Raw genomic sequence first — 26505 nt, forward strand, 5'->3', positions numbered from 1 at the left:
GTGACCCTGGACAATACCCTGTCGTTCTCCGCTAACATCAAAGCAGTGACCCAATCCTGCAGATTCATGCTCTACAACATTCGCAGAGTACGACCCTATCTTACACAGAAAGCGGCACAGGTCCTAATCCAGGCACTTGTCATCTCCCGTCTGGATTACTGCAACTCGCTGTTGGCTGGGCTCCCTGCCTGTGCCATTAAACCCCTACAACTTATCCAGAACGCTGCAGCCCGTCTGGTGCTCAACCTTCCCAAGTTCTCTCATGTCAACCCCGCTCCTCCGCACACTCCACTGGCTTCCAGTTGAGGCTCGCATCTACTACAAGACCATGGTGCTTGCCTACGGAGCTGTGAGGGGAACGGCACCTCCTTACCGTCAGGCTCTGATCAGACCCTACACCCAAACGAGGGCACTACGTTCATCCACCTCTGGCCTGCTAGCTCCCCTACCTCTACGGAAGCACAGTTCCCGCTCAGCCCAGTCAAAGCTATTCGCTGCTCTGGCACCCCAATGGTGGAACAAGCTCCCCCACGACGCCAGGACAGCGGAGTCACTCACCATCTTCCGGAGACACTTGAAACCCTACCTCTTTAAGGAATACCTGGAATAGTATAAAGTAATCCTTCTTCCCCCACCCCCCATAAAAAAAGGTGGTTGTCCCACTGGCTATCATAAGTTGAATGCACCAATTTATAAGTCGCTCTGGATAAGAGCATCTGCTAAATGATTTAAATGTAGGCTACCCATTAGTAGTTCTATAGAGTAGTAGCTGTATAGAACCTGAATACAACCATAGTAGTGTGACGCACACAGACAGTGATATGTGGCTAAATGAAAGAGGAACGTACAGTTGAAGTCGGATGTTTACATACACTTAGGTTGGAGTCATTAAAACTCGTTTTTCAACCACTCCACAAATTTCTTGTTAACAAACTATAGTTTTGGCAAGTCGGTTAGTAATAATAATATAATATGCCATTTAGCAGACGCTTTTATCCAAAGCGACTTACAGTCATGCGTGCATACATTTTTGTGTATGGGTGGTCCCGGGGATCGAACCCACTACCTTGGCGTTACAAGCGCCGTGCTCTACCAGCTGAGCTACAGAGGACCACTACTTAGGACATCTACTTTATGCATGACACAAGTCATTTTACCAACAATTGTTTACAGACAGATTATTTCACTTATAATTCACTGTATCACAATTCCAGTGGGTCAGAAGTTTACATACACTAAGATGACTGTGCCTTTAAACAGCTTGGGAAATTGCAGAAAATGATGTCATGGCTTTAGAAGCTTCTGATAGGCTAATTGACATCATTTGAGTCAATTGGAGGTGTACCTGTGGATGTATTTCAAGGCCTACCTTCAAACTCAGTGCCTCTTTGCTTGACATCATGCGAAAATCAAAATAAATCAGCCAAGACCTCAGAAAAAGAATTGTAGACCTCCACAAGTCTGGTTCATCCTTTGGAGCAATTTCCAAACGCCTGAAGATACTACGTTTATCTGTACAAACAATAGTACGCAAGTATAAACACCATGGGACCACGCAGCTGTCATACCGCTCAGGAAGGAGACGCGTTCTGTCTCCTAGAGATACTTTGGTGCGAAAAGTGCAAATCAATCCCAGAACAACAGCAAAGGACCTTGTGACGATGCTGGAGGAAACAGGTACAAAAGTATCTATATCCACAGTAAAACGAGTCCTATATCGACATAACCTGAAGGCCGCTCAGCAAGGAAGAAGCCACTGCTCCAAAACCGCCATAAAAAAGCCAAACTACGGTTTGCAACTGCACATGGGGACAAAGATCTTACTTTTTGGAGAAATGTCCTCACGTCTGATGAAACAAAAATAGAACTGTTTGGCCATAATGACCATCGTTATGTTTGGAGGAAAAAGGGGGTTGCTTGCAAGCCGAAGAACACCATCCCAACCGTGAAGCACGGGGGTGGCAGCATCATGCTGTGGGGGTGCTTTGCTGCAGGAGGGACTGGTGCACTTCACAAAATAGATGGCATCATGAGGAAGGAAAATTATGTGGATATATTGATGCAGCATCTCAAGACATCAGTCAGGAAGTTAAAGCTTGGTCGCAAATGGGTCTTCCAAATGGACAATGACCCCAAGCATACTTCCAAAGTTGTGGCAAAATAGCTTAAGGACAACAAAGTCAAGGTATTGGAGTGGCCTTCACAAAGCCCTGACCTCAATCCTATAGAAAATGTGTGGGCAGAACTGAAAAGGCGAGTGTGAGCAAGGAGGCCTATAAACCTGACTCAGTTACACCAGCTCTGTCAGGAGGAATGGGCCAAAATTCACCCAACTTATTGTGGGAAGCATGTGGAAGGCTACCCGAAACGTTTGACCCAAGTTAAACAATTTAAAGGCAATGCTACCAAATACTAATTGAGTGTATGTAAACTTCTGACCCACTGGGAATGTGATGAAAGAAATAAAAGCTGAAAGAAATAATTATCTCTACTATTATTCTGACATTTCACATTCTTAAAATAAAGTGGTGATCCTAACTGACCTAAGACATGGAATATTTACTAGGATTAAATGTCAGGAATTGTGAAAAACTGAGTTTAAATGTATTTGGCTATGGTGTATGTAAACTTCCAACTTCAACTGTAGTTAGGAACCCTGTCTAATCCCTGGTAATTAAAAGCCTGTATGTATTAAATGGAGGAGAGTTATCTCCAGCTGACAGACAGTGTGATGAATGGATGTGTTGTGTGTAACTCTGACTGTCGCTGTGGGTGCAGGGCTGAATTATATGCAGCTTTATTTGAGTCAGTGGCTAGATTCTATGAGGAGGATACAGCCTTGAGTATATATGTGGGTAACAGTGTTCTTCTTCCATGAGTTTTCCCTATCCCTTCCTCTTGTTCCATTTATCCCTCCTCCTTTTTCCCCTCAATGCCAACTTTCCCCATAACTACAAGTTCCCCAACTTCCCTCAATCTACCTCCTCTTCTTTCTTGTTAGTCTTCTACTCTACTCATCTCCTAATCCCTTTCTCTCTATCCAACTCTCACAGCTACAAGCCCCCCAACTATTCTCATGTCCCCTTTTCTAGTTTCTTCTCTCCCTCTCAAAACTGCCTGTCCTTCTGTTCTTAAATCCCTAGTCTTCCCTCCAGCTCTCTTCTCATCCTCATGTGAACACCGCCTCTAGCCTCCTTCCTCCTCTCCCACACTTTGTTTCTTGTCCATAGCGGTGGTATCAGCTCCCAGTCACAGTTTGGCTTGGTGGGACCACTGAAACCACCCAGCTTCCTGCCAATACACCCCATCCTCTCTCTCCTACTCACTCACCTCATTCGCTCTCTCTATCCCCTGAACAAAAACCACAACACTTCCTGGAAATGTACTGTACAGTTTCCTTTTCCTCATCCCCTCGCAGATCCTAAACCTCAATCCCCTCTTTCACTTTGACTCTCCCCACATCCATCATGTTGAAACACCTCATCCTCTGTGCAAGTGTCTTTCATTCTCAATCCTGAATTCACAGCTTCCCTCTGTTCTCTCCCATTTCACTCCAAACCACAATTTCTGACCATATCCCTCTCTAGTGAGTGACCTGAACTACAAAGTTGGACATTTGGTTTCCTTTTGTTACGGTTGCTGAATACTTATTTACGTTTTCTACAATGTTATTTCATTGTTGACTGATGCCCAGAAATCAGATCATGAATATCCTTTTGTCAAGTTTTATTAGTCATATGTACAAGAATACCCCACGGGGGACCAGTATGAAAATGTATGCACTCACTAACTGTAAGTCGCTTTGGATAAGAGCGTCTGCTAAATTACTAAAATGTACTTCTCTCCTTCCCAGTTTCCCACCCTTTAACCTCCCCTGCTCTTCCATTCCCTCTCTCTCAAAGCCTTCCACCACCCTCTCCTTTCCTCCCTCCCTCCCTCTCCACATCTCCTCCAACACCCCCTCCTCACCAGTGCTCTTGCAGTTCTCCTGATCAGCCTCCAGCTCCCAACCCTCATAGCAGGAACACTTGACACTGAACTTGTCCTGCTCACAGCGCTGGCTACACTTGAGGTGTTTGGCGCAGAAGCTCTGGATCTGACAGGTCTTGTTGTCGGAGCCCAGCTCCATGCCCAGGGGGCAGGAACACACCACGCCCTCACCGGGGGCTACCGTACAGTTATGGCTGCAATCGCCGTTATCCAGCGAGCACAGGTCTGCAGGGAAAATGGGAAAAATAGGGATGGGTGTTACAGGAGGAGGTGACACTGAACAAGAACAATGAGCCAACACTGTTCTTGAGCTCTCTCTCATGCGGAATACACAACATTGTAATAATAATGACATAACAGGTATCATAAACAGTCATAACAGCTCAATTTGTGCAATATTCCAGGTTTTACTCTGGCCCGTTGGTGTCAGCGGTGGGATCCCTGTCCTACTTCCCAGTGCATCCTGGGTAATGTAGTCTTTAGTAGCAGCAGGTCTTACCACAGAGTTTCTCGTCAGAGCCGTCAGGGCAGTCGTCAGTGCCGTCACAAAGCTTCTCAGCAGGCAGACAGATGGTGGAGTCGTTGGCACACACATGGTGGGAGAGCTTACACACCAACGCCTCACAGTTGTCCTCGTCTGAGTTGTCCTCACAGTCACTGTCCCCGTCACACACCCAGGCCTTACTGATACAGCGGGCTAGAGATAGGTCAGAGGGCAAAGTTCAGAAGTCTGACGTTACAGGCAGATACAGTCCACAATAACAAAAATGCAGCTAAAACCAAATGCAGTCCTTCATCTCCACCAGATAATCCTGCGCTATCCATTTCAATACTGTTACATTTATGTTTTTCAACCGGCAAATCTCCAATTCATTCATTCTTTCCCCCTTTCATTTAAACTCCCCTAATTTCATCCTTATTACTGTGACACAACCATCCCCATTCCCCCAGTCTCCTCACCAGAGTCTCTACAACCAAACTTGACGGCGGGGTCACACATGTGTGTGACACCTTCGCAGTTCTTCTCATCGCTCAGGTCCATGCAATCTGTGTCTCCATCGCAGCGCCAGCGCATAGGGATGCACAGGCCGTCCATACGACACTGGAACTCATCCGTGTGACAGCCGCCAGGGGGACGCGTGGCTGGGGAGGGAGAGTGCGGGAGAGAGAGGGAGAGAGTGGGAAAGAGAGGGAGTGCGGGAGAGCGCGAGAGAGAGAGTTATATCACTACCATAACACTGAAACAAACATTTCCAGAAATGGAAACGTATTAAAACATCAGAGATATTTAGGGCCCTGAGTTTTTACTGACCATGTGAAATGACCAGGTAAAACTCTGGGCCCTTGTTATAAGCTATAACTTTTCTCTGGTCAGGTCACATTGTCAGGAAAATCTAAGGGCCCTGCAGTTTATATAATTAATCTGTTTTCATAATTTTGTAAGAGTTTGCCGAGTTGGAGTAACTGAGTAACTGGCGATCGTGAGAAAATCACAGTTCAACCACATTAGGACAGATCTCTCACAGCGTCATTCACTACCTCTCCTTTCTCCCACTGTGGGGCTCCAATGGGAAACAAGGACACTCTTTATCACAGGGGATCAGTTTGAACAGAACATCATGCTTCAATGATGGACACAATTCACCCACTATTCACTCAATGGATAATCAAAGGGACTGGCAAAACCAATAGGCATCTGGCATAGACAAAGACCCAGATGGCAAAAGTAGGCTAAGGTGTTGGCATGTGTGTGGAACTCACAGTGGGCAGAAGCTTGACAATGCCATGAGACACAGATGACGTGCTTCATTCACACACAATACATCAAATCACATCATTAACAAAATGCTGACATTCACTAACAACCTGTCATGGCTAAATGAATGGAAATCAATGACCCAAAGACGCCGACGAGTCAAGGGTTGGCAGTGCCACAATGCCAGGGTGATGCAGAGCACTGAAGGGTACAGCTTTCACGCAGAGGCCATGCTCCAGTGGATGACCAATAAAGCCATCAATGGCATCGGTGATTACGGAATTCATTGAAAGACTGACATCAACGGTCAATGGCTGTCACAGCAGTGTGTGTGTATTCACAAGTTTCACGTGTCACGCCAAAGTGTAGGTTTATTTTTGATAAATGGAAATAGTGTGCTCCAAAATGGCTGTGCGAGTGTGAAAGAGCATGAGACTAAGTCTGTGTAATAATGTGTTAGGTTTCATTGTGCAGGTGTGTATGCGTGTGAGCTTGTGCGCACGTGCGTGTATGTGTGTAAAAGACCTGTGTGATCTGCCTGCCCTCCATTAAAACCTCAGGATTCCGCTTCTCCCACTCCCTGTGTCCCGAGGGGGGAGCCAAACCCGGACCAGCCCATTAGCCAGCACCACATGGGGGGGAGAAGCGGGCTGGCTGGGTTCCTAGTTCTCTGGTTACAGGCCACAGTGTAAGTGGCAGATAAAGATATGTTTATCCAAACTTCCCCTGATAGTCTATAATATTTAACTTGTCTGTTTCTCGTCTAAGACTTTGTTTCTTTTGTTTCAGATCCTACGCAACAAATGTAATAAAGTGGTTTGGAGTTGACAACAGGAAAGCTTAATTTCAGGTGAGGCCTTCTAGAATTCTCTACCAACTAAACAACACAACACAGGACATAATCAGATACAGTGTTTAGAGTATAAATAGTGAGTTTGTTTCCCCAAGTCTTAATTATATGTTAGAAGGAGATACTAGCAGGTTTATAAACTAGAGGGAGAGATGGGGTAAAGTAGAAGCCCACAGCCTGTTGTAGACTAACCCTTTCATTTGGGTGGCCTATAGCACATACAGTAATATGGCATTATGTTTTCATGGTTGGTGGGGTTATGAAGCTGACACTCACATACAGTAAGATATAGGGCACCTGATTGGTGCGTTACATAGTTGACACTCACAGACAGCGATTGGTGGGTTACGGAGCTGACACACCCTGGTTGGTGGGTCATGGAGTCAACACTCACAATGATTGGTGAGTTAAGGAGTTCATACAAGGATTGGTGGGTTACGCTCTCACAGACAGCGATTGGTGGGCTACAGTGCAGACACTCACCCTGATTGGTGCAGTTGGCGTGAGTCTCGTCACTGTAGTCTCCACAGTCGTTGTCTCCATCGCAGGTCCAGTAGTCGGGGATGCAGCGGCCGCTGTTACACTTGAACTGGGCGCTGGAGCAGGAATGGCTGCAGCCTGCCTCATCACTGTTGTCCCCACAATCATTATCTGCAAGGCAAACACAGTCAAACCTCTACCTCACACTGCTCATACACACAACACAGACTGACTATAGTGAAAGACTAAAACAGATCTCCCAGGTTATTGTTCATGTACCTGGTCATTTACATTAGTTATGAAGAACACTGTCAATGTCAGTTCTCTCTTCACTCAGACAAAATGTTTGTAACACAAAGTAAATAGCCTTTATACAACTATTGTTCATAATGCAATTTCCATTACTCTCCATAACATAAAATGCATTCTCACATACAAAACACTTAATAGTAAAATTAATTTGTAAATGAAATGTGAGGAAAAGGAGAAGAGAGAGTAAAATAATCACAGAAACTGCATAGATCATACCATGCACCATGAGTGGATGTACCCAGCACTGATACATTGAGCTTGGCAGCAGAGGAGATGCTTCCCCATTGACTTCCTTATCTAAGCACTTCTAACAGGGAGGTTTGTCTGGTAACTAAACCTTAATGGAGTCCACTGGCAGATAAATATAGACAGTAAGTACACTACTACAGATAGTGTGGAGTCCAATTGGACTTCGTTGTTTAATAATGATAATAACCCACCACCCCGAACAACCAATGTTCTCTATCTTTGATTCTTGTCCATTCCATTACGATTACAATGGAAAGCTCTTTCTCCTGCATTAAGTGAGTGAGTAGAAGCAGTAAGAGCCTCCATTATCGTTCTAGTGAGATTAATAATGAACTACTGTTAAAGGGTAAAGCTGCCGTTAGTAAGGAAAGCAGCCCTGGTTCTCCCTACAGTAGCAGGTCTGCCCCTCCCTCTCCCTCCCCTCTGGCCCCCCTAGCGAGCCCTGGCTATGATGCATGTTGATCTATGCACTAACCGGTCGGGTTCGGACAATTCAACTCATCAGAGCCGTCCCCACAATCCTTTTCTGAAACAAAGAAACCAACGGAGACAGCGGAGTGGGCGGACAGCACAACAAAAACAGGCATGGAACAACAACAAACACAACGAGCCAATGACAATGGAGAAGAAACAGACACACTAACATCCTTGCCAAATAGAGAGAAGAAAGCTGTAGTAAGAAAGACCTGTGGACATCAAATGACATGCGTAGCAACGAGTCAGTGATAAAGCTGCCTATGACTAGAGGTACACACACGGTAGGAGGAAGAGGAAGGAGAGACACTCACCATTGTCACAGCGCCAGTTGATGTTGATGCAGCGTCCGTTATTGCAGGTGAACTGGGTGAGAGGGAAACAGGTGGGGTAGGCTGGACAGAGAGAGAGAATGGAAGACAGAGTGCTTAGTGTCATAAGAAAAAACCCAACAGTAACTTACGACTTTAATAGCTATAACCGTGATAGTTCCCGGCCGCCCTATGAGCCTGGGTTTCAGTGATATGGGTATTATGTTTAGTCTTTTCTGAGGAAGATTCATTTTCTGTGTGTTATAGCATAAGAGAAACATAAGGGTCAAAGGTGAGGCAGGTGATCTACCACATGACGCAGGCTCGTCAGAGCGGTCCCCACAGTCATCGTCCAGGTCACATGTCCAGGAGATGGGGATACAGCGACCGCTGGCACACGAGTACTGGTTGGGGGGGCAGGTGCGAGCTGAAACGGTAGGAGTGGGAGGGGGGAGGGGGGGGTGCATTGAGATTACCAAACAGTTCTCCTCAGGAGAATGACTCCAATAGGATGTTATTAGATTGCCCTTTGAAATTTTACAACAGGAGTTGGATTCATGGGAAATGACTAATGGCATTTTGAGGATCTCTGGAGCATTGTGTGGATACAGTCCATGTACACTGGACTAAGCTGAGAGAAAGGTCAGCCCTAAACAACCATTGTCTGAATGATGTGTATGAGACAGAGAGAGAGAGAGAGAGAGAGAGAAAGAGACACAGAGAGAGAGAGAGAGAGAGAGCAAACCAGAAAAATAAAGAGAGAAAAGAATGTGTACGAGTGTGTGTTACGTGTGTGCACATCTGTGAGTGTGTGTGTCCTCGTCCTACCAGAACAGGTGGTGTTGGACTCATCCTCGTCATTGCCACAGTCGTTGTCTCCGTCACACAGCCAGCGCAGAGGGATACAGCGGTTGTTCTGACACTTAAACCTGTCAGTCGGACAGGTGTGCTGGTCTGGAGGGGGAGAGCGGGAGGGATGGAGGAAGAGAAGGGAGTGAGGGATGGAGTTAGGGAGAGAGGGAGGGAAAGAGAAGGAAGGATGGAGGTAGGGGATTGAAAAGGAGGGATGGATGGATTGAAGAAGAAAGGATAGAAGGGGGAGAGCAGAGGTACAGAGTGTAAGAGGGCACAGACAGACAGACTCTGGCTAGTCTAATGGAGCCTGTCTGCAGTCTGACCACAGACAGAGAGCTTTTCCAGACCCACCAACATTCCCACATTCCTTCACACACACATACACACTCTTATAAACACACACACACACACACACGCTCCCGCAGGCATGTGCAAATACAAACTCCACATAAACACACAATGTCTGTCGTTTCTCAATTCATTCTGGCATCAACAGACTGTCAAACTGAAATACTGAAAGGCCATCTGTCTCCAGCTGCACAGAGACCAAAGGAAAGGTAGCTGTTCTAAAAATCAGTGTGTGTGTGTGTGTGTGTGTGTGTGTACTCACGGCAGAGCTCGGGGGCCTCGTCGCTGTTATCCAGACAGTCATTGTCACCGTCACACTTCCATCGCTCCTGGATACAGCGGTTGTTCTTACAGGCAAACTCCCCTGGCTGACACTGAGGAGGAGGGATGTAGGACGGGTTGACTGGAGGGAGAGGGGGGAGAGCGGGACAGAGGACGAGATAGACATGGAAAGAGAGAGAAGTTGAGCGTTTAAATAACACATTTCACCTACAAAGTTAAATGAGTGGAGCGGGACAGTGAGATACTAGCTAATACACTGTCACATCAGCAGTCCACAACAAATACAAACCCTGTCAGAGCAGTGAGTCAACATGAGCCCAGTGTGTGTGCGCGCGTCAAGCCTACTGTCAGCCCCTAATCCCACCCCCCTCCACACCCCCAAAATCTGGACTGACTGCTCCATGCGTGAGAGGGATTTCTATTTGCATACTATACACACACATTTGTTCTCTCTTCCTCTCTCACACAGACACACACACACTTTGACAGTTCAACTTTGAAATACAGTTTTATTCTAAACTAATCTTTATAAACCCTGATGTCGGTAGCATGTGATAAAATTCCCTTCCACATGAGTTCTCACACACGCGCACACACACACACATTGTGGAGTTTTGTATTGAGCGTAAATGCCTGCTCTCCTATAGGTGGCCCTTGCTTCATGACTCCTGACCTCTCACCTTTACAGCTGGTGTTGTCTTTGTCATCTAGTAGCTGGTCCTCTGCACAGGCACACTGTCTCCCATCAGGGATGGCCAGACACAGACTACTGCAGCCCCCGTTATTCACACGACACGCATTAGAACCTGCACACACACACAGAGAGTGAGAGTGAGAGTGAGAGTGAGAGTGAGAGTGAGAGTGAGAGTGAGAGTGAGAGTGAGAGTGAGAGAGAGAGAGAGAGAGAGAGAGACAGAGAGAGACACATAGAGACACATAGAGAGAGAGACACATAGAGAGAGACACAGAGAGAGAGAGAGACACAGAGAGAGAGAGACAGAGAGACACAGAGAGAGAGAGACAGAGAGAGACAGAGAGAGAGAGAGAGACACAGAGAGAGAGACACAGAGAGAGAGAGACAGAGAGAGTGACACACAGAGAGAGACACAGAGAGAGAGAGACACAGAGAGAGAGACACAGAGACACAGAGAGAGAGAGACACAGAGAGAGAGACACAGAGAGAGAGAGACACAGAGAGAGAGAGAGACACAGAGAGAGAGACACAGAGAGAGAGAGAGACACAGAGAGAGACACAGAGAGAGACAGAGAGAGACACAGAGAGAGGGATTATAAACACATACAGATTAGTGTCTGAACATAAGGGTTTGTGCATGCAATGAATGTGTATCGGAGATACAGTGCATTCGAAAAGTATTCAGACCCCTTTACTTTTTCCACATTTTGTTACATTACAGCCTTATTCTAAAATTGTTAAATCATTTTTTTCCATCAATCTACACACAATAAACCATAATGACAAAGAAAAAACAGGTTTAGACATTTTTGCAAATGAGTAAAAAGAAAAAACTGAAATATCACATTTACATAAGTATTCAGACCCTTTACTCAGTACTTTGTTGAAGCACCTTTCGCAGCGATTACAGCCTCAAGACTTCTTGGGTATGACACTACAATCTTGGCACAACTGTATTTGGGGAGTTTCTCCCATTCTTCTCTGCAGATCCTCTCAAGCTCTGTCAGGTTGGATGGAGATCGTTGCTGCACAGCTATTTTCAGGTCTCTCCAGAGATGTCGGGTTTAAGTCCGGGCTCTGGCTGGGCCACTCAAGAACATTCAGAGACTTGTCCCGAAGCCACTCCTGCGTTGTCTTGGCTGTGTGCTTAGGGTCATCGTCCTGTTGGAAGGTGAACCTTCCCCCCAGTCTGAGGTCCTGAGCAGGTTTTCATCAAGGATCTCTCTGTACTATGCTCGATCCTGACTAGTCTCCCAGTCCCTGCCGCTGAAAAACATCCCTACAGCATGATGCTGCCACCACCATGCTTCACCGTAGGGATGGTGCCAGGTTTCTTCCAGACGTTAAACTTGGCATTCAGGCCTAAGAGTTCAATCTTGGTTTCATCAGACCAGAGAGTCTTGTTTCTCATGGTCTAAGAGTCTTTAGTTGCCTTTTGGCAAACTCCAAGCAGGCTGTCATGTGCCTTTTACTGAGGAGTGGCTTCCGTCTGGCCACTCTACCATAAAGGTCTGATTGGTGGAGTGCTACAGAGATGGTTGTCCTTCTGGAAGGTTCTCCAATCTCCACAGAGGAACTCTGGAGCTCTGTCAGAGTGACCATCGGGTTCTTGGTCACCTCCCTGACCAAGGCCCTTCTCTCTCGATTGCTCAGTTTGGCTGGGCGGCCAGCTCTAGGAAGTCTTGCTGGTTACAAACTTCTTCCATTTAAGAATGATGGAGGCCACTGTGTTCTTGGGGACCTTCAATGCTGCAGACATTTTTTGGTACCCTTCCCCAGATCTGTGCCTCGACACAATCCTGTCTCGGAGCTCTACGGACAATTCCTTCGACCTCATGGCTTGGTTTTTGCTCTGACATGCAACTGTGGGACCTTATATAGGCAGGTGTGTGCCTTTCCAAATAATGTCCAATCAATTTAATTTACCACAGGTGGACTCCAGTTGTAGATACATCTCAAGTAGGATCAATGGAAACAGGATGCACCTGAGCTCAATTTCGAGTTTCATAGCAAAGGGTCTGAACTTATGTAAATAAGATATTTCTGTGTTTTTATTTATTATACATTTGCCAAAAAATCTAAAAACCTCTTTGCTTCGTCATTATTGGGTAGTGTGTGTAGATTGATGAAAAAACAAACATATTTAATCAATTTTAGAATAAGGCTGTAATGTAACAAAATGTGGAAAAAGTCTGAATACTTTCCGAATGCACTGTACGTGCACATAATTTTCTCCCAATGCATTATATCTCAAGTTACAATTTAGACCTAGCTGCAGATCTGTCATCTGATATGAGAAAGATAGCGATAAAAAAAGCGATGAATGGGGGGGGATGGATGGATGAATGATTGGATATATAGATAGATTGATGGAGTTGTGGCTGGATGGACAGAGTGTAGTGTCCTGTACCTTGCTGCTGCTGGGCGTCATACATGCGGATCTCGAAGATGGGCGGCCGTTCGTTGCGGAGCAGGGTGACGGTCCTGGTGACCTGGTCCAGTTTGTAGATGCTGCCGCTGCGGTACTCGTTCCAGAACAGGAAGTGTTTGTAGTGACACAGGCCGAAGGCGTGGTTCAACTCCTGACCCTCGTATACCGTCTGACAGCACAACACAAGGTCATATTCATTAGTGCACACCGTAACAAAACCTTTTGCAACAAAAACAATAATTTCTCATTGGACAACTTCAGGCATTGTCAGTGTTGTTGAGGTAGACTATCTCTATGTAGTCATAGTAGGGTTAGGGTTGGGGTTAGGTTTAGCGCTAGTAACCAGTCTGACTGACCTTGCGTTCAGTGTTGTTAATGTAGACCATCTCGATGCGGTCATAGTATGCATCCACCCAGTACAGAATGCCCTGTGGGATGTCCAGACTCAGACCGTTGGGCCACAGGACTGTCTTACTGGTCAGGAACACATTCCTGTTAGAACCATCCATCCAGGCCCGCTCAATCTTCCCTCTTTTACTCTCCTTAGGGTCTTCCTCCCAGTCTGTCCAGTACATCCACCTGGGAAGAGAGAGAGGAGGGGTGGGTGAGCATATGTCTGTGTGAGTGTTTTGGTCCGTTGTGACTGGACAATTCTGCCCCAGCTGACATCTGATCGAGTAGCATTCTATAATGACGTCTCTTAACCACCCCCCTCCACCCCCACAGTGAAGGGTCTCCTAGTCTGGCTGTGAATATACGGACTAATGACATTCTCTCCAGATTGGAGCTGTCTGTCAAGGCCCCTGATAGATGGACACCACAGGACTATCGAAGCAGCCAGCCAGCCACCACTATGACCAAGTCCAATATCGTCTGTTAAACAACTATTTAACACCAGCCCACCTCTCCTCATCACACTGTAGTATGAGTGACAGTCTCTCTCTCTCTCTCTCTCTCTCTCTCTCTCTCTCTCTCTCTCTCTCTCTCTCTCTCTCTCTCTCTCTCTCTCCCTCTCTCTCTCTCTCTCTCTCTCTCTCTCTCTCTCTCTCTCTCTCTCTCTCTCTCTCTCTCTCTCTCTCTCTCTCTCTCTCTCTCTCTCTCTCTCTCTCTCTCTCTCTCTCTCTCTCTCTCTCTCTCTCTCTCTCTCTCTCTCTCTCTCTCTCTCTCTCTCTCTCTCTCTCTCTCTCTCTCTCTCTCTCTCTCTCTCTCTCTCTCTCTCTCTCTCTCTCTCTCTCTCTCTCTCTCTCTCTCTCTCTCTCTCTCTCTCTTCTCTCTCTCTCTCTCTCTCTCTCTCTCTCTCTCTCTCTCTCTCTCTCTCTCTCTCTCTCTCTCTCTCCTCTCTCTCTCTCCTCTCTCTCTCTCTCTCTCTCTCTCTCTCTCTCTCTCTCTCTCTCAATGGCTAGCTGATTGATTACAGGACTTAGTGGAGGTGAGTGCTACTCCAGGAGAGTGTGTGGATGCACGTCTCTCTGTCACGGCCAATCTAATGTGTGTGTGTGTGTTGCTCTAGGGAGCGGGCCAGAGTAGGTTACATCAACATGAAGAGTCACACACAGATTAAGACCGATTTGAGCGAGCACCCCAGGTGCCCAGTCCATTGTAGCTCAGTTGGTGGAGCATTGCGCTTGCAACTCCAGGTACTGTATTCGATTCCCGGGATCACCCATAAGTAAATGTATGCACGCATGACTAAGTCGCTTTGGATAAAAGCATCTGCTAAATGTCATATTATATTATAAACCAGGTAGTTTGGCTCCTGGATGCTGATTGGCTGAAAGCCGTGGATAACAAAATAGATGAACTAAGATCACGGATATCCTACCAACGGGACATTAAAAACTATAATATCTTATGTTTCACCGAGTCGTGGCTGAACGACGACATGGAGAACATACAGCTGGCATGATATACACTGCATCGGCAAGACAGAACAGCTGCCTCCGGAAAGACAAGGGGTGGCGGTCTGTGTATATTTGTAAACAACAGCTGATGCACATTTTTACATTTTAGTCATTTTTGCAGACGCTCTTATCCAGAGCGACTTACAGTTAGTGTCTCAAGGTTTTGCTCGCCTGTGGTAGAGTATCTCATGATAAGCTGTAGACTAATTAGTAGCTGTCTATTTACCACCACAAACCGATGCTGGCACTAAGACCGCACTCAATGAGCTGTATAAGGCCATAAGCACACAGGAAAACGCTCATCCAGAGGCAGCGCTCCTAGTGCCCGGGGACTTTAATGCAGGGAAACTTAAATCTGTTTTACCTAATTTCTACCAGCATATTAAATGTGCAACCAGAGGAAGAAAAAAAAAAAAACTCTAGACCACCTTTACTCCACACACAGAGACGCATACAAAGCTCTCCCTCGCAATTATTTTGGCAAATCTGACCATAACTCTATCCTCCTGATTCCTGCTTAAAAGCAAAAACTAAAGCAGGAAGCACAAGTCACTCTGTCAATAAAGAAGTGGTTAGATGACGCAAATGCTAAGCTACAGGACTGTTTTGTTAGCACAGACCGGAATATGTTCTGGGATTCTTCCGATGGCATTGAGGAGTACATCACATCAGTCACTGGCTTCATCAATAAGTGCATTAATGACGTCGTCCCCACAGTGACTGTACGTACATACCACAACCAGAAGCCATGGATTACAGGCAACATCCGCACTGAGCTAAAAGGTAGAGCTGCCGCTTCCAAGGAACGGGACTAACCCGGACGTTTATAAGAAATCACGCTATGCCCTCCGACGAACCATCAAACTGGCAAAGCGTCAATACAGGACTAAGATTGAATCGTACTACACCGGCTCCGACGCTCGTTGGATGTGGCAGGGCTTGCAAACTATTACAGACTACAAAAGGCAAGCTGCCCAGTGACACGAGCCTACCAGACGAGCTAAATTACTTATATGCTCGCTTCGAGGAAAGCAACACTGAAGCATGCATGAGAGCATCAGCTGTTCCGGACGACTGTGTGATCACGCTCTCCGTAGACGATGTGAGTAAGACCTTTAAACATGTCAACATTCACAAGCCCGCAAGGCCAGACAGATTACCAGGATGTGTACTCCGAGCACGCGCTGACCAACTGGCAAGTGTCTTCACTGACATTTTCAACCTGTCCCTGACTGAGTCTGTAATACCAACATGTTTCAAGCAGACCACCATAGTCCCTGTGCCCAAGAACACTAAGGTAACCTGCCTAAATGACTACCGACCCGTAGCACTCACGTCTGTAGCCATGAAGTGCTTTGAAAGGCTGGTCATGGCTCACAGCAACACCATTATCCCAGAAACCCTAGACCCACTCCAATTTGCATACCGCCCCAACAGATCCACAGATGATGTAATCTCTATTGCACTCCACACTGCCCTTTCCCACCTGGACAAAAGGAACACCTGTGTGAGAATGCTATTCATTGACTACAGCTCAGCGTTCAACACCATAGTGCCCTCAAAGCTCATCACTAAGCTAAGGACCCTGGGACTAAACACCTCCCTCTGCAACTGGATCCTAGACTTCCTGACGGGCCGCCCCCAGGTGGTAAGGGTAGGTAACAACACATCTGCCACACTGATCCTCAACACGGGGGCCCCTCAGGGGTGCGTGCTCAGTCCCCTCCTGTACTCCCTGTTAACCCATGACTGCATGGCCAGGCACGACTCCAACACCATCATTAAGTTTGCTGACGACACAACAGTGGTAGGCCTGATCACCGACAACGATGAGACAGCCTATAGGGAGGAGGTCAGAGATCTGGCCGTGTGGTGCCAGGATAACAACCTCTCCCTCAACGTGATCAAGACAAAAGAGATGATTGTGGACTACAGGAAAAAGAAGAGGACCGAGCACACCCCCCATTCTCATCGACGGGGCTGTAGTGGAGCAGGTTGAGAGCTTCAAGTTCCTTGGTGTCCACATCACCAACAAACTATCATGGTCCAAACACACCAAATTTGTCGTAAAGAGGGCACGACAAAGCCTATACCCCTCAGGAGACTGAAATGATTTGGCATGGGTCCTCAGATCCTCAAAAAGTTCTACAGTTGCACCATCGAGAGCATCCTGACTTGTTGCATCACTGCCTGGTATGGCACCTACTCGGCCTCCGAGCGCAAGGCACTACAGAGGGTAGCTTCCTGCCATCCAGGACCACTATACCAGGCGGTGTCAGAGGAAGGCCCTAAGAATTGTCAAAGACTCCAGCCACCCTAGTAGACTGTTCTCTCTGCTACCGTACGTCAAGCGGTACCGGAGCGCCAAGTCTAGGTCCAAAAGGCTTCTTAACAGCTTCTACCCCCAAGCCATAAGACTCCTGAACAGCTAATCAAATGGCTACCCGGACTATTTGCATTGGTCCCCCCCACCCCCTCTTTTACGCTGCTGCTACTCTGTTTATTATCTATGCATAGTCACTTTAACTCTACCTGCATGTACATATTACCTCAATTACCTCGACTAACCTGTGCCCCCGCACATTGACTCTGTACCGGTACCCCCTGTATATAGCCTCGCTACTGTTATTTTACTGCTGCTCTTTAATTATTTTTTACTTAGCAATTTTATACTTAACATTTATTTTTCTTTAAAACTGCATTGTTGGTTAAGGGCTTGTAAGTAAGCATTTAACTGTAAGGTCTACACCTGTTGTATTCGGCCATGTGAAAAATAAAATGTGATTTGTTCAGACCATATACCACGGGTATGACAAAAACAAAATATTTACCGGTCTAATTACATTGGTAACCAGTTTATAATAGCAATAAGGCACCTCGGGGGTTTGTGGTATATGCCTTATTGCTTAATTATATTATGTGTGCACACACGAGAGGGTTGAGAGGGGTAGAATTGTTTTGAAGGGCCATGAGGGGACAGTGGGGGCTCAGTGACAGGAGGCTATTATCGACAGATGACCATCTGCTCTTTTCTGACCCACACACTTGTACACATGTGCATGTACATTTTGTATGCACGTACTCTAAACACCAACACACACACACACACACACACACACACACACACACACACTAACCCACACCCCCCAGGGTCAACTTTCCAATCATCTCCCAGCCACATCACACACACATGGGAGAGGCTCATTAGAATATCAAAATAATCTATTAAGAAGCGAATCGAATACTCCCACCACACACAAACACATTCTGAATCACATTAAAATCTACCGCCTCACACAAAACAACTTTTATCTAACCTCTCCCACACATCCAACCCACACCAAACTTTAAAGTTGCTTCTTAACAGTCTAAAGACCAATCTGAAACCCCTATCTTCCTTTCATCTCTCTCCCACCATCCCTCCCTCTCTCAGTCTCTTACCCATGTAGGGGGTCCACTACGATGGCGCGGGGGTGGGTCATCTTGCCGTCGATGAGAGTCTTGCGAGTCTGGGAGGCCTTCTCCAGCCTGGCCACACTGATGGTCTTCTTGGGCCCATCGTCCGTCCAGTACAGGTTATCAGCCATCCAGTCCACCGCTATACCCTCTACTGTGTGGATCCCTGGAACACAGAGGAACTGGTGGTGAGAGGCCAGTCGCCCTATTATACACAACAAAACTGGACAAACTGAGCTAAAATGACCACCTCTACCCTCACAACAGTACCTGACAAGGTGCTAGCATTGTTTGAGCCTAAATGGCTACTCCCTATTACAGTAATGATTCCCGAAAATGGCCAACATGGAGGGCAGTTACCGTACCTTCCTTCAGAATGGTGTCCCTTTCTGTACCGTCGATCTTCTGGCGGCCGATGAGGTAGCTGGTGGCGTCAGCAAAATATATGAAGTCACTCTCTGAGTGGAAGTCAAGGGCTCTGGGGTTCATCAGGTTCTCTATAGGGATCATGTACTCGTCTGGGACCTTAGCATTCATGTCCATCCCTCTGATGACCCCTGGGCGACCTTTACCGTACACCAGAAACAGCTCATGCTCCGGCTCTGAGGAACAGCATGGGAGAGAAAGAGGACTTACTGGGCCTGTATTCATAAATCATCTCAGAGTAAGAATGCTGATCTAGGATCATCCCTCCCCCTGTCCATGTAATCTTATTCATTATGATCTAAAAGACAAAAACTGATCTTAGATCAGCACTTTGACATGCTTTATGAATAGGGGCTTTTGACTGTAAACTTATTATAAATGCATATCATCTTGTCAGCTTCTCTCTAACGAGTCTGGCCAACCTCATGAGAGGTAGCTTCTAAAAAAGATGACAAAATCACACTACAATGCTATGACAGACAGACAACATGGGACCAGGAGGAGGAGAGCATTGGTGAGGCCTTTGTTGTTTAATAAGATCCACAGGATTCCAATCCCTTCCAATATTCCCGGCTTTCTTAAATCTTGCGACCAATTTCTTCTCCGAAAATAATTACCAATTGAAATGCTGACACGTAAGTAAATAACACTGCCCCATAACATGTGCATTGATTAAACAGACAAAAACTGTGCAAGAGCAGCATAATCCCATAAACCTAATGAGAATGTAAGTGATTTTCAATCATTAAAATTAACATTTTGACGACTTGTCAAATTGATAAGTGGGTGTTCCGTATGGCATAGTGGACGGGATAGGCTTTTGTTGAATCAATCTACCGTGGTGTGGTTATCAAGGGCACCTAGGGTTATAGTCTAGAAACAGATCAATACGTGCTTGCTTTCATATCCTCATAGAATATTAATACACACCTCGCAGGCAAAGTGAATCAATCAGGGATGGGGTTGTAATTTACGTTACGCAGCAGACAAAAGTAGTCAATTCGAGAAGAGCCTGGTTAATACATGCTCATTAGGGGTGTCCCAGACCTTAGTTTAGGGGCATGCAGTTTTCCTGATTCAACCTTCACTGCCCTTGGCACAGGTTCAATAACAGAATCAATCTCTGCCTCTGGTTTAAAGTTACAGTGGGGCTTCAGGCATGTAGACATTGATTAGGGAGGTTGGCTGTCAATGTCAGGTGAGTCAGAGGATTTCTACTGCTCAGACATGAGGAGATTAAGCTGCCCAAAGAGACCGCCACAGAGGAGGAGTGGATAGCTAGAGTTGTGAAGGAGCTGATTGGAGGAGCTGAAAGTGGATTGGCTGTGATATCAACTTTTGAAAGTATCTGGAAGCGCATTGGCTGTGCTGTAGACTATAGTATGTAGGAATGGGTTGGCTGTGTTGTTGTATCTCAGAGCAGATATAATTAAGCATCTTAAAGCGGATTGGCTTGGGTTGTAAAAGTGCCTAACAGATAATTGGCTGTGCTGTGGAGTATCTGAGAGGAGATTGGCTGTGCAGTGGAGTATCTGAGAGGAGATTGGCTGTGCTGTGGAGTAGCTGAGAGGAGATTGGCTGTGCTGTGGAGTATCTGAGAGGAGATTGGCTGTGCTGTGGAGTATCTGAGAGGAGATTGGCTGTGCAGTGGAGTATCTGAGAGGAGATTGGCTGTGCTGTGGAGTATCTGAGAGGAGATTGGCTGTGTGGTACTTACTCTTGCAGGACTTTCCGTCACTCCCCAGGCTGAAGCCGGAGCGACAGCGGCAGGTGCGGGTCTTATGGCTGTTCCCCAGCAGACAAATATCAGAGCAGCCTCCTGCCTTCCCAAACTGGTCTGGCTCACACGCATGGCTACGCACTGGACGATAGGAGAGGAGGACATGTCTTAGTATTCAACTGAATTTCAACTATACCACTATGTCTGTGGGTTCAATATAGAACTGATTTGACAAAATGCCCAGCATAAAATACAGAAACCTATTACAACAGTTACCTGGGGGCTGGCGTCTCTGGTGGTAGACGTGCAGGGCTCCTCCCTTGTCGACGCGGGTCACCACCTGGTAGTCAGAGCTGTTGAAGCGGTTCACTCTGATCACACTGGTCTTCGGCTGCATGTTGGCGTTGTCCGAATTAGTGGCATACAGGTAGTTCTCAAACACTGTCAGACCATACAGGTGCTCAATCTGACACACACACACAGAGAGAGAGAGACAGAGAGAGACAGAGAGAGACAGAGAGAGACAGAGAGAGAGAGAGAGAGAGAGAGAGAGAGAGAGAGAGAGAGAGAGAGAGAGAGAGAGAGAGAGAGAGAGAGAATAAGGGAGGGAAGAGAAGAGAAAAAGAGGGAGGAGAATGAGTGACGCAAAACCCAAAATAAAATCACAATCAATGCAACATTCCCATTCACTCAGTATGATGAACCCAACCACAAAGCCGCTTCAGAAATCTAAACATGACCTTTTGCATGACACAGGGCTCCATTTTACTTAATGCACTCTAACAGGCCTAAACAAACACACATTCATCTGTGAGAAGAAAGCCAGGCTTAATGTCCCAGTAAACAGCACTAACGTCACATAGACGTAGGCGGCCTATCAGTGATCAGGCAGGGCAGGGATAAACACTCATACTCTCTGCAATACAGCCCATACCCTCACCATCAATAACCATCCATGGACTTTAAACTGCTACTGATGGCTATCTGGCACACACACACACACAGACACACAGACACACAGACACACAGACACACAGACACACAGACCCCCATAGACAAATGAAGGGGCTTTGTGTGTGTGTGTGTACATGTCTATGCCCCCAGGCCCAGTGAGTAAATGAAGGCTATTACTTATGCAGACAGAGACAGCTAGCGCTAAAAGCCCTGCTAACAGGTTTAAAAGGCGCTTGGCCATGCCAGCCACTACACTGACCAGAGCTCAGCCTAAACTCCTATTAATCAGCACTCTAATGAAAAGGCTACTGTCCACCCCCTGCTCTCTGGCCATAGCTCACTGGTCTACAAACTACTACAACAGCAGGGGAGAAAGGATCCTCACAGGAGAGAAAACACAGGAATCTCTACATAGGTTTACAGACAAAAAGGGGGGCATTTAGTTCCAAGTATTTACCTTGCATTTAAGATTGAACTGCTTGGATAACTATGAATGTAAAGTTTACAGCTCCTTAATGAGTCCGGTGAGAGTGATTTGCTCCAGACAACCGACAGGGCCCTCATCCCCGTCATTCGCAGTAGAAAGAAAAGGAGATCGGGGTGCCTGATAAGGAGCCGGCGATGAGTGGCTAATCTGCCTTTGCCATTGATACTATTGGCCAATTTACAGTCACTGGATAATAAAGTGGACGAACTACAGGCACGTATATCCTACCAACGGGACATTCAAAACTAGAATATCTTATGTTTCACCGAGTCGTGGCTGAACGAAGACATGAATAACATACAGCTGGCGGGTTATACACTGTATCGGCAGGATAGAACAGCAGCCTCTGGTAAGACAAGGGGTGGCGGTCTATGTATATTTGTAAACAACAGCTGGTGCACGATATCTTAGGAAGTCTCAAGGTTTTGCGCGCCTGAAGTAGAGTATCTCATGATAAGCTGTAGACCACACTATCTATAATATGCCATTTCGCCGACGCTTTTATCCAAAGCGACTTACAGTCATGTGTGCATACATTTTTACGTATGGGTGGTACCGGGGATCGAACCCACTACCCTGGCGTTACAAGCGCCATGCTCTACCAATTGAGCTACAGAGGACCTCCAAGAGAGTTTTAATCTATATTCTTCGTAGCTGTCTATTTACCACCACAAACCGATGCTGGCACTAAGACTGCACTCAATTAACTGTATACGGCCATAAGCAAACAGGAAAACGCTCATCCAGAGGCGGCGCTCCTAGTTGCTGGGGACTTTAATGCAGGGAAATGTACATCCGTTTTACCTCATTTCTATCAGCATGTTAAATGTGCAACCGGAGGGGGAAAAAACTCTAGACCACCTTTACTCCACACATAGAGATGCGTACAAAACTCTCCCTCCATTTGGCAAATATGACCATAATTATATCCTCCTGATTCCTGCTTACAAGCAAAAGACTAAAGCAGGAAGCACCAGTGACTCTGTCAATAAAAAAAGTGGTCAAATGAAGCAGATGCTAAGCTACAGGACTGTTTTTCATAGCACAGACTGGAATATGTTCTGGGATTCTTCCGATGGCATTGAGGAGTACACCACATCAGTCACTGGCTTCATCAATAAGTGCATATGACGTCGTCCCCACAGTGACTGTACGTACATACCCCAACCAGAAGCCATGGATTACAGGCAACATCCGCACTGAGCTAAAGGGTAGAGCTGCCGCTTTCAAGGAGTGGGACTCCAACCTGGACGTTTATAAGAAATTCCGCTATGCCCTCCGACGAACCATCAAACTGGCAAAGCGTCAATACAGGACTAAGATCGAATCGTACTATAAATAATAATAATAAATAATACCGGCTCCGATGCTCGTCGGATGTGGCAGGGCTTGCAAACTATTACAGACTACAAAGGGAAGCACAGCCGCGAGCTGCCCAGTGACACGAGCCTACCAGACGAGCTAAATTCCTTCTATGCTCGCTTCGAGGCAAGCAACACTGAAACATGCATGAGAGCATCAGCTGTTCCGGACGACTGTGTGATCACGCTCGCTGTAGCCGATGTGAGTAAGACCTTTAAACAGGTCAACATTCACAACAACAGACGGATTACCAGGACTGAAAAGATTTGGCATGGGTCCTCAGATCCTCAAAAAGTCCTACAGCTGCACCATCAAGAGCATCCTGATTGTTTGCGTCACTGCCTGTTATGGTAACTGCTCGGCCTCCGACCGCAAGGCACTACAGAGGGTAGTGCGTATGGCCCAGTACATCACGGGGGCCAAGCTTCCTGCCATCCAGGACCTCTATACCAGGCGGTGTCAGAGGAAGGCCCTATAAATTGTCAAAGACTCCAGCCACCCTAGTCATAGACTGTTCTCTCTGGTACCGCACGGCAAGCGGTACCGGAGCGCCAAGTCTAGGTCCAAGAGGCTTCTAAACAGCTTCTACCCCCAAGCCATAAGACTCCTGGTCCTCTGTAGCTCAGCTGATAGAGCACGGCGCTTGTAACGCCAAGGTAGTGGGTTCGATCCCCGGGACCACCCATACACAAAAATGTATGCACGCATGACTGTAAGTCGCTTTGGATAAAAGCGTCTGCTAAATGGCATATTATTATTATTATTATTATTATTACTCCTGAACATCTAATCAAATGGCTACCCAGACTATTTGCATTGCCCCCTACTCTCTGTTTATTATCTATGCATATTCACTTGAATAACTCTACCTAAATGTACATATTACCTTGACTAACCGGTACCCCCGCACATTGACTCGGTACCGGTACCCCCTGTATATAGCCTCGCTATTGTTATTTTTACTGCTGCTCTTTAATTATTTGTTACTTTTATTTTGTATTATTTTATTTTTTATTTTTTTGTGTGATTTTTTTTGGTATTCTTTCTTAAAACTGCATTGTTGGTTAAGGGCTTGTAAGTAAGCATTTCACTGTAAGGTCTACACCTGTTGTATTTACTTTACTCTACATGGAGATGTCCATCTGCTCTACACAACATTAACAATCTGCAACATTCCAAAATGTTAAACCCTCTTAATTGCTCCCTTCCAGAACCCTGAAGAAGTGTGCTAGCTTCCAGACAGTCAAGGGTTGATGAGCTCAACAGCAGGCCCTGAATGATAGTGTGTCTGTTCTTGTGTGTGTGTGTGTTCTTGTCTGTGTGTTCTTGTCTGTGTGTCTGTGTGTTCTTGTCTGTGTGTCTGTGTGTTCTTGTCTGTGTGTCTGTGTGTTCTTGTGTCTGTCTGTGTGTTCTTGTGTCTGTCTGTGTGTTCTTGTGTCTGTCTGTGTGTCTGTGTCTGTGTGTTCGTGTGTTCGTCTGTGTGTTCTTGTGTCTGTCTGTGTGTCTGTGTCTGTGTGTTCGTGTGTTCGTCTGTGTGTTCGTGTGTTCATCTGTGTGTTCGTGTGTTCGTCTGTCTGTGTGTTCGTCTGTCTGTGTGTTCGTGTGTTCGTCTGTCTGTGTGTTCGTGTGTTCGTCTGTCTGTGTGTTCGTGTGTTCGTCTGTCTGTGTGTTCGTGTGTTCGTCTGTCTGTGTGTTCGTGTGTTCGTGTGTTCGTCTGTCTGTGTGTTCGTGTGTTCGTGTGTTCGTCTGTCTGTGTGTTCGTGTGTTCGTGTGTTCGTCTGTCTGTGTGTTCGTCTGTCTGTGTGTTCGTCTGTCTGTGTGTTCGTGTGTTCGTCTGTCTGTGTGTTCGTGTGTTCGTCTGTCTGTGTGTTCGTGTGTTCGTCTGTCTGTGTGTTCGTGTGTTCGTGTGTTCGTCTGTCCGTGTGTTCGTGTGTCCGTGTGTTCGTGTGTTCGTCTGTCCGTGTGTTCGTCTGTCCGTGTGTTCGTCTGTCCGTGTGTTCGTGTGTTCGTGTGTTCGTCTGTCCGTGTGTTCGTCTGTTTGTGTGTTCGTGTGTTCGTGTGTTCGTGTGTTCGTGTGTTCGTCTGTCCGTGTGTTCGTGTGTTCGTCTGTCTGTGTGTTCGTGTGTTCGTCTGTCCGTGTGTTCGTGTGTTCGTCTGTCTGTGTGTTCGTGTGTTCGTCTGTCTGTGTGTTCGTGTGTTCGTCTGTCTGTGTGTTCGTGTGTTCGTCTGTCCGTGTGTTCGTCTGTCCGTGTGTCCGTGTGTTCGTCTGTCCGTGTGTTCGTCTGTCCGTGTGTTCGTCTGTCCGTGTGTTCGTCTGTCCGTGTGTTCATCTGTCCGTGTGTTCGTGTGTTCGTCTGTCCGTGTGTTCGTGTGTTCGTCTGTCCGTGTGTTCGTCTGTCCGTGTGTTCGTGTGTTCGTCTGTCCGTGTGTTCGTGTGTTCGTCTGTCCGTGTGTTCGTGTGTTCGTCTGTCTGTGTGTTCGTGTGTTCGTCTGTCTGTGTGTTCGTCTGTCTGTGTGTTCGTCTGTCTGTGTGTTCGTGTGTTCGTCTGTCTGTGTGTTCGTGTGTTCGTCTGTCTGTGTGTTCGTCTGTTCGTCTGTCTGTGTGTTCGTCTGTCTGTGTGTTCGTCTGTCTGTGTGTTCGTCTGTCTGTGTGTTCGTCTGTCTGTGTGTTCGTCTGTCTGTGTGTTCGTCTGTCTGTGTGTTCGTCTGTCTGTGTGTTCGTCTGTCTGTGTGTTCGTCTGTCTGTGTGTTCGTCTGTCTGTGTGTTCGTCCGTCCGTCCGTATGTCCGTCTGTCTGTTCGTCCGTCTGTGTGTTCGTCCGTCCGTCCGTATGTCCGTCTGTCTGTTCGTCCGTCTGTCTGTTCGTGTGTGTTCGTCTGTCTGTCTGTGTGTGTGTTCGTTCGTCTGTCCGTCCGTCTGTTCCCGTCTGTGTCCGTCTGTGTCCGTCCGTCTGTCCGTCCGTTCGTCCGTGTGTGTGTTCGTCCGTTCGTCCGTCCGTCTGTTCGTCCGTCTGTTCGTCCGTGTGTTCGTCCGTCTGTCTGTGTGTTCGTCCGTCTGTCTGTGTGTTCGTCCGTCTGTCTGTGTGTTCGTCCGTCTGTCTGTGTGTGTGTTCGTCCGTCTGTCTGTGTGTGTGTTCGTCCGTCTGTCTGTGTGTTCGTCCGTCTGTC

General features: G+C 46.8%; 1 protein-coding gene across 1 annotated transcript in view; it reads right to left on the reverse strand.

Moving 5' to 3' along the window:
* Nucleotides 1–26505, reverse strand: part of LOC121575193 (low-density lipoprotein receptor-related protein 1) — a gene marked incomplete at its 3' end in the record, with an annotated part of 186081 nt that overhangs the window by 59425 nt on the left and 100151 nt on the right. The window contains 15 exon segments of the mRNA XM_045223015.1: nt 3970–4215; nt 4490–4687; nt 4951–5133; nt 7080–7247; nt 8426–8506; nt 8733–8849; nt 9251–9376; nt 9888–10028; nt 10588–10713; nt 13012–13201; nt 13389–13611; nt 18375–18555; nt 18755–18991; nt 20533–20676; nt 20812–21001. Coding sequence (XP_045078950.1) covers nt 3970–4215; nt 4490–4687; nt 4951–5133; nt 7080–7247; nt 8426–8506; nt 8733–8849; nt 9251–9376; nt 9888–10028; nt 10588–10713; nt 13012–13201; nt 13389–13611; nt 18375–18555; nt 18755–18991; nt 20533–20676; nt 20812–21001 — 2551 coding nt within the window.

This window comes from Coregonus clupeaformis, chromosome 10 (assembly GCF_020615455.1).
Source record: "Coregonus clupeaformis isolate EN_2021a chromosome 10, ASM2061545v1, whole genome shotgun sequence".
In the NCBI taxonomy this organism is placed as follows: domain Eukaryota; kingdom Metazoa; phylum Chordata; class Actinopteri; order Salmoniformes; family Salmonidae; genus Coregonus; species Coregonus clupeaformis.